Here is a 9,701-nt window from a genome sequence, read left to right as displayed (position 1 = left end):
TCACACAATCATATTGCATTTTCTTAAACTATATGTTTATTGAATTGGAACAGTGGCACAATGTTGAAAAAATATACATGCTTCATATATATATAATATATATTGGCTGTTGTTTGTACCTTACATTTTCATCACGAAATAGATTCTAAATCTTTGAAAGTAAAATAGAATTTTTACTGTAACCGTTATGGATGTCTCCCCTTACTTATAAACAATAAATAAAGGTATATAGGGGCTAGTTAGTGAGCACTATCTTTTTTATATTCAGGAAAAAATACATATAACCCTGAACAGTTCACACAGCGCCATCTAGTCCCATGGTAATCCGAGATTATGTTAAAAATACTAAGACATTATTTTTGTAAATACTTACATAAAAATATATAAAATTCTGAACAAAATCCTATATAAAATCGTAACAAACATTACAGAGCAATGTTTTTTATAAGTAAGAGGGTAGTTTTTTTACGTACTGGAATGGCAATTTTATAGTCCCATATGGTAGAAAGTGGTAAGTTTTGATAATAGGTCTAAACAGCACCATGGCTATTGCAGCAGATACTGTGATGGTTACAGTGGCGTAGTTAGGTAACCAAGGGCCCTGGGGCAAATAAAGAAATGGGGTCATTAGTTTTATTAAACCGCACATATTGCTATCCATCAAATTGACAACACTGCCACCCACAGAAAGAAATTAGGGGAATTCCGAAGGTATAACTTTCGAATTTCTCTCAACTTAGTTGCCATAATTAAAGTCGCATTGCAATCTGTCATATTTATTTTGAAAATGAGAGAAAATTTCAAAAGAACAATTCGATCGAGATTTTACTGCCCACTGCCCCACTTAGCCCCTAAGTAGCTACGCCACTGGATGGTTATAGTATTATATTATAGCCTTTATTCATTGCCATTTCTCATGTAACAGTTTTTATTTATAATTTTCTATTTATATGTACCCATACACAATGTGATTACTTCATGGCACCATTTACTAGCAAGTTATTGAAATTACAGTTGCATTAAACATTTTAGCATCTGTGGCAGTGGTATATTAATTAAAAAACTTGGCAACACTATTGCATCTGCAAGAATACAAAACATTTAGGCCGCCGATATACGATCGATCAGTCATCGGTTATCCGATTCGTCCATTACCAAAGAGGGCGGGGCGTAATTACTAAATGCTCCAATCGTAGTACATCGGAAAGTTATTCGCATTCGAGCAATCTGACCCAACTGTATATAAGCGACCTTATATTTCGCGCGTTGTTGTATTATGCGGGTGACAGTTGTAATTTTTTACTTTAAAAAGTATTGTCTTTTGTGATGTTTTTCAAATCAGAATAATAGTTAATTAACATTTTTCCATGAGTTTTCATTAATGATCAGATTTTTCTATATCTGTCACCTGTATCACGCAATAACGCGCAGAATATAATAAACATTGCATTGTGAACACAAATTGACGTCAATTTTTATTTATTTTTTGCTTTCTGTCTCCATGTATATGGTGCGAGTAAGCTAGATGGAAGACTTGAAGGCGTTTCGTACTCCATCATTGTATCATACAATTTTACCCTCCAATTGGGGCGTAATCATAGCAACGTGTTGAAAATAAACTTCAATTTTGTGTTCAAGATGCAATATCATTCTTTATAATCTTGTGTGCAAATATCTCTGTCATCAGTCCTCAAAATCATGGTTGGAATATTAAAAATTTCTGTAAGGTTTAACTTGTTTCTTAATATACAAAAATATGAAATCTCACTATGGTAGGTTCTTACATTGCAATTGCTATGTTTGCTTCTAAACATATGACAGGCCTCGTTTAATTTGTATATATAACAACTGGATACATCGACCGCGGTGAATAGTGCAGGCGTTTGCCACAATTTGCGATATCAACAGCGTATTTACAACTTTAACTTATCAATATATTAAAGTCTACATTCAACTGTCTAATGTAAAAATAAAAATTTCACTTGCAAACTCATGAAGCACCTTCCTAAAACATAGTGAACGCTTTCTTTTACAACCACTAATGTTGGCTAATGGAACCACATAAAATCTCTATAAAAAACTTATATTTGAACATATCATATATATGATTCATTTAAAAAATAACTTTATTTGTCTATGCGCTAGCTAAATAAATACCCTGTTAAAGGATTGTTTAAGTGTGGAGTTACGGAACAAGCGATTACACGAGATATCGAAACACGAATACAAATTAACGTGTGACTTCAAAATAGCACATATAACGATAAAAAAATAAAATTTATATATAGTTAGAAAAACTACTACGTTTCTAGAATTAAGACGCTGAATAAGTAAGTACAAAGTGTTGTTGGTATTGTAGTAAGTACAATAAAGACGTAAACATCGATTGATAATATATCCTTAAATATAGAGTTACAATTAAATAATATAAAAATGCACCGCTAATACAAGTTACATGATATACTTCAACAATCATTATGTTTCGATTGGGATCCTTAAATAGTATATAATTAAAAAAAAAAACAAATATATCTACAATAGTCCATTTTATAAGAAAATATATAATAATTATCTACCATGTTGTACACAAATAGTAGTTTTTTTAAATCTAAATAACACCTACACAGTGTAGGCGTAACTTTCATGGTATCGAGTTACTTTATTTACTCTGTTCAATAAAGTACAATAAATACAGTGTAACAATTAAACTATTTAAAAATCCCACCAAACTTTAACAGTGGCCGCATGCAAATTGCGTTTCGATATTGCCACTTAGAAAAAAAAGAAAATTTAATCTTTGAATCTACAGTGGTCAATTCGAATTAATGTTACCACTGTCTTTAGAGAAAAAAGCTACCAAAATTCTGTGAACACAAATTATTTCAGCTATGTCGTGTATGGTTTTGGTAGTTTCTCTGAAGGCTAAATGGCAACACAGCGAGGCCGATCAAACATAGTACCTATAACAAGAGCGTTAACTAAGTTAAGAACAGGGGAGTGCGCCGCTTTACGTGTTGTTCGTATCCGGTTGGAAGTAGTGCAAGCCGTTTATCTGAAAATATATAATATTAAATATATAAATATGAACATTAGCTTATGGCTTCGTCTAGTGTCGTAATAAGTTTGTGCTTCATTGATAAAGACATTTAAACTTGAAGTACATACATAGACAATCACATACCAATGAAAAACTTAGGGACTTTCGATGGTCGAGTAAAAAATAATCATCTTTGACTGTATATTTCAATCAAGATTCTTAATTTAAGACACACTACAACAAAAATATACTTCTTAATGTAAACACGTTCTTACACGCGCTTACACAGTGAGCCAACACACTGTGTAAGTGCGTGCGAAAGTGTACATGTACGGGCGAGTGTGTACGAGTGCGTACGCCTGCGTATGAGTGTGTACGAGTGAGTGCGAGTGTGTACGTGTGTGTACGAGAGTGTACGAGTGCGTGCGACTGCGTACGTACCGTCATGTCGTACTCGGTGACGAAGGCGGGCACCTCGAGCTGGTCGCGCGCCATCACCGAGTACAGGAACTCGACGCCGGGCAGCGTGTGTACCTTCGCCTTGATGGCCGGCGCCATGAACGTCGTGAACCACCACGTCATCATCTGCGAACATCACACAGCGAAAGTTAATATTTATTTTATATTACGATGGTGGCAGACAAGCATACGGCCCATCTGATGGTAAATGGTTCCCGTAGCGTATGGACGCCTGAAACACCAGGAATGTCACGTGCGCTAAGCCGACCCTTAAGAAACCTTAATATACCCTTTTTGAAATATATTTACATGTATCACTATTACTATACCTACTATATATGTAAATATTTTTATTACTATTATTATTATTATATATTATTATTACTATGATTAGTATAATTGTTTGTATCAGTCTCGATGTTTTCTATGTCATATTGTGTATAAACTAAAAAAAGTATTCATATAAATTGCCTAGTACCCACAACAGAAGCTCTGCTTAGGACTAGATGGCGCTGTGTGAATTGTCAACAGTTATTATTAATACTTGTTTATGTTATACTTACTTTTGTCCAAAACGTCGGATGTACGATATAAAACGCTTTCAAGTTTTTCTTATACCTGTAATTAAAAAAATAAAAATAAAAATTGTATCAATATGTACTTCTTACATAATATTGTTTTTCTCAACATTGTGCTCTCTATGTAGGGACCTATGGATGCATTTTTTTATATTACGATGGTAGCAAACAGGCATACGCTCCATCTGATGGTAAACAGTTACCGTAGCCTAAGGACGCTTGAAACACCAGGTGGGTCACATGCGCGTTGCCGATTTAAGATTTGGCATGAACTTGATTTACAGAAACCAACCTTTGCATGTCACAACAGACTTCGTGCATTTAATTGGAGACTGAGAATAGAACCCGTGACCTTATTAGGTGTGCAAATAGTTATACCATAACCACAGAAGCAAATAATCTGTACAAATAACAAGTATAACATTTTTTTTATACTACATACGTATTATAGATATATATTATATAAATACCTATCTAGTCGCAATAATATTATATTTATACTTGCTGACCCAACAAGTTATTTTTATATAAATGATTAAATTTACTATTAAAAATAGTGGTTTATGGTGGAAGGGTGAAAATTATAGGTAACATTTTATATATATTTAATTAGTAACATATAACGTTTACAATATAAATGAAAAAGAAACTAAGTATTTTTTGCCGTATCACACAAAAAAGCTAAAAAAAAAAAAGTTGTCCAAACGTATATACAATCATAATAAAGAACAACTTATCTCTAAAACAGATCCCTTCCAGTCAACCCAATACAGCGTGACATACGAAGTTTTGAGTGGATTATAATGTGCAAATTAATAATTATAAAAAATAAGTCATTAATCATTAAAAATATGTCTAAAATATAACGACTAATAAATAAAGATACAATAATTAATAAGTATTTACTTGTATACCTAAACAAAAATACCTAATATTAGATATTGAATATATTATTTACAGTATATCTTGATAACTCCAATAGTGCCTACGACATGTTGGTATCATAGAAAACTGACTTACTTGTAAGGCAGCACGGTGTAGACCTCCTTCAGCCAGGAGAATGGCGGATGGTTGGCCGAGGAGGCTAGTGTGTGGAAGTATGCGATCACGTAGTCCCCGCGCACGATCGGGTCCAACAGCTTGATTAGATACAACAGCGCCTGCAATCAATAGAATAGAATAGAAAATCATTTATTTCAATGAACTTACATTGAAGCACTTTTGAATAGTCATCACATTTTCTTTAATCTATCGCTCATTCGGAAAGCTGTCTCATCACAAAAAGAATGAGCAAGAAACTTGCGTACTTACTGTAATAATAGAGTAATCAATAACCTAAGTTAAAATTACAACAAATTAATTTAAAGGGTTGCTCCTTTGTTGTTATTTTAACATAGGTTATTTATTACTCTATTATTATAGTAAATATGAAGATATTTTATTCGATATTCTAAAAAATCCATAAAGATTGGATCTTTATCGATCTTTATCGACTTTTTTGCCTTGCACTTTTTTTTAAATACTTACACTGTCTTGGATTGTTCATACGTATGAGGTAAGGATAGGTCCAACAAAAACAATAAATAAACATAAATATAAAGAATAAAACAATAAATAAAATAACAAAAAAGAATATAACCATTAATTGTTGTTGTTTTTGATATTTGTATAGAGAAATAACAAGGAAACAAAAATATAACAACAAATTTATAGAATATAAAAATATATTTATTAACCAGCAATCATCCATAATCGCACAGGAATGACAAACCAAGTTTTTTAATGTTCACGTGACTGCCTTTGGTTTATACATATGTTTGGCTTGATAATAGAAGATTACCTACATCAAAAACTGTATGACTGAAGTAATAAGTTGTGTAGATCAGCAGTAAGAGTAGCTTGCATCACAGAAGGGAGCAGGATATGTAGTAGCATATGGAAGTACGATTTCTACTGCAGGTATTAGTAAAATAATTCTACACACGTGTTTCATACTATTGCATAAATATGTACGGCCTCGTTTTAACCAAGTGATATGTAACAATAAGTAAAAAATATAGAAACACTATAGACTTTAAGGTTAAACAAATAAGGCATAATATGCTCAGGATGTCAACAAACAATGGTGCGAACTAGTGATGTTGATTCAGCAGATTTTTTCTGTATAACTATAGGTACCATGATAAGCACTGTATTTTGTGACTGAAATAGCCGTGATTAGGTTTTGTTAACCACCACTGATAGGTATTTAACTAGTTTTTATAAATTTGGAGTTTCCCTGCTTCATCATCATCATCATCATCTCAGCCCGGAAGACGTCCACTGCTGGACATAGGCCTCCCCCAAAGATCTCCACGACGATCGGTCCTGCGCTGCTCGCATCCAATGCCTTCCAGCGATCTTGACCAGATCGTCGGTCCACCTTGGTTTCCCTGCTTCTTACATTTATATTCGTGAATATGATTGTTTGTATCAGTTTCGGTGTTATTTATGTATATTATATATGTACGTATTTAAAATATATCTAAATATTTATACTCTTTCACGCAAAAACTACTGAACTGATTTTGATGAAACTTTACAGTAATATAAGATATTTTACATTAGAACAACAAATAGGCTATAAATTTCATGCGGGTGAAATCGCGGGTACCTTTAGTATATAATAAATGTAACAAAAATGTATAGTCACATGTATTTTTTTTAAATGTTATTCTTAAAGTTATATTTATGTTAAATAAAAGTTTAGGTATAATATTTTTAATTGATTTTATGCGAATAGCGCCGTAGGATATACCTACCTAGTATATAATAAATGTAACAAAAGTGTAGTCACATGTAATATGTTTTTCTAATTTATAGTAGACAGTAAATTAAAATCATGTATATTATTGTTAAAAATATTATAAATTCTATTTAACATTAGAATGTTAAATAGAATTTATAATTTTTTATTAACATTATCAATTACTTTGAGTTGATATATCAGCACAAAGTAAAGAATTTCTTTAACCTTAATAATTCATGTGCTCTAACAAAAAAAGGTTGGGAATTATAGAAACCAGATCCTTTGAAGTGAGAACGTAAATACGACGTAAACTAATATAAAGCACGCAATTATAAATTCTATTTAACATTAGAATGTTTTTAACCGATTGTACGCTAATAGCTCCGAAGGACATAACTAGCGTGTATACAAATCTCACCTTATCTAGGTCTATGTCTCCGATGGGGAACCACTTGCCGATGAAAACGACCACAGGCCTGCCGAGTCTGTCCACCCCACTCTGGTAAAGGCAACCGATGCCGGACACCTCGCTGAGATCCTCTGTGCGGGCGCGGCGGAGCAACCTGTCGTATCTGTTGACAATGACACGTTATATGTTATTATATCCAATCAATATTATCTTTAATTACTTCATTACATAGTATAAAGTCGCTGTCGCTGCCTGTCTCTATGTATGCTTAAATCTTTAAAACTACGCAACGGATTTTGAAGCGGTTTTTTAATAGATAGAGTGATTCTAGAGGACGGTTTATATATATAGTACATGTAGCGAGTAGCTGGTAATATTATAAATGTGAAAACAAACATCCCTAATGTTTGTTACACATTCACTCAAAAACTACTGAACTACTTTTTCTTGAAGGTTTCAATATAGTATTAGGAAATACCATTGCTGGAAGGTGAATCCACAATGAGGTTGTGCGTGGCAAAGTTTCTAGAAAATCGCAAAGTGGCGACCGCTATTCATCCAGATGCTCAGTATGGTATTTTAGTTTCTGGCGGGTGGTACAATGTTGAAATTCGGCAACTGTACTTTTTATTATTTATCTTTATTTTAGTATATCTATATTATATATATATACTTTATTTTTATTTTAGTATACCTAACATATATTGCATGCATAAAATTTAGTTTCCAGACATCCTTTTGGATTACTATCCAGCTTTGTACCAATTACACGCTTCTAAACAAATCATTGTATTGATGTTAATCTATTTTGTGTGTTCATAACCAAATATCTTTAGTATGTTGACGTACTAGGAAGTAGTAACTTAAAAATTTGATAATAAAAATTAATTGACTCAACTAATCCAAATAAAAATTACATATTCGGTGCATTTAATGCATTGTTATTTTAATTGCATGAACTATACGAATGGCTTAGGCTGTTTATTAAATGTAACAAAAAAACAGATAATATCTAATTAATATTCTGTATAGGAAACAATATAAATTGTTTCTCTATTATTAACAATTGCCTTTGACATTTTGGGGATCGTTTGGAAAATGTCAAAGGGCGTGCCGTTCATTCAGTGCGGGGTCGCTCTACTGAATCCTATTATAGGGGAAACGCGACATTTTGTTCTTCTTTTTCGATTGTAGAAATGTTATATATTATATACACATTTATATTAACTTTATAAACTTACGAAACTCGACCATAGTTAATTTAAATTATAAATTTGAACACTATTAAGATACTATGGTCAAAGACTATAACTTCTATAATTATAGGCACAGGCAGTCGCACAGGCAAAAAGCGTATACATATATACTGTGTGTGTGTGTGTGTGTGTTTCAAATACATGGTAGTGTGTTTTTATTGAATTTATGTATAACTAGCAGTTCCCGCGACTTCGACCGCGTGGAATAAAACTTTATTTTTCTAAAATAAAAGTAGCCTAAGTTAGCTAAAGCTACCTGCCAAAAAAAGTCCCGTCAAAATCGGTCCAGCCATTATGGAGATTAGCCGGAACAAAGAGACAGACACCCAAAAATTGTAAAAAATGTTATTTTGGTGTGTGTACCGTATTTATATTCATATGCATGAATATAAAACGGTTATTTTAATATTACAGACAGACACTACAATTTTATTGATATGTATAGATCTATAGATTAAAAACCATATTAGTATTCTGTATAAATGATAAGTCTCCTTCTTTTCTATATAAACTATAAGCGTGCGAAATTTCATAATCATCCGTCTACGCAATTTTTGTAAAAAGGAATACATAGTTTTTACTTCTCGTATTAATATATAGATACTAGCGGAACTGGCGGATGTTGTGCTGCCAGGTCTAATTACGTTTTCATAACATTCAGTAATATTCAATAAACAAAATACATATATAGGATGGAAGGTATTGTCAATTCTTATATCTAGTTATTCTATTAGGTCGAAATCCACGCGGTTCTCCTTAGAAAGCATCATAGGTAATTTACTGGTGAATTAGCTACGATGGACCAACTGATCTGACGTCATGCTCATCTTATAATTCTCCTTTTATGCCCCGCCAGCATATTACCAGTTGCATTAGGAGAATGCACCATTATTAATAACCATTTATTTAACAGAAAAACATTTATCAGTAAATTTTAATCATCTCTGAGTTCAGATATTTTTTGACGACCTCGGTGGTCTAGCGGTCTAGCACACCGCTTTACGACCGATGGTCGCGGGTTCGATTCCTCGCACGGCACAAACATTTGTATTCATGAGTATGATTGTTTGTATCGGTCTGGGTGTTTTCTATGTATAATATGTATTTACAAAAGAAAAAAATAATAATCTATGTATATGTATCAGTTATCTAGTACCCATAACACAAGTTTTAG

At 32.6% G+C, this 9,701-nt stretch overlaps 1 protein-coding gene across 2 annotated transcripts in view; it reads right to left on the bottom strand.

Moving 5' to 3' along the window:
- Window positions 1-631: 631 nt before the first annotated feature.
- LOC131844780 (protein GDAP2 homolog) overlaps window positions 632-9,701 on the bottom strand; it is an 83,805-nt gene continuing 74,735 nt past the window's right edge. For both annotated transcript variants that reach the window (XM_059193742.1, XM_059193741.1), the window contains 5 exons: window positions 7,281-7,434; window positions 5,095-5,234; window positions 4,060-4,114; window positions 3,479-3,622; window positions 632-3,052 (listed from right to left, as the gene is read on the bottom strand). In XM_059193742.1, the coding sequence (XP_059049725.1) occupies window positions 3,008-3,052; window positions 3,479-3,622; window positions 4,060-4,114; window positions 5,095-5,234; window positions 7,281-7,434 (538 nt within the window). In that variant the 3' untranslated portion in view covers window positions 632-3,007. The remainder of the gene's footprint in view (window positions 3,053-3,478; window positions 3,623-4,059; window positions 4,115-5,094; window positions 5,235-7,280; window positions 7,435-9,701) is intronic.

The sequence above is a fragment of the Achroia grisella genome, unplaced genomic scaffold (assembly GCF_030625045.1).
Source record: "Achroia grisella isolate CSIRO2021 unplaced genomic scaffold, CSIRO_AGI_Agris_v1 utg413, whole genome shotgun sequence".
Taxonomy (NCBI): domain Eukaryota; kingdom Metazoa; phylum Arthropoda; class Insecta; order Lepidoptera; family Pyralidae; genus Achroia; species Achroia grisella.
This window is presented reverse-complemented; position numbering and strand designations above follow the sequence as displayed.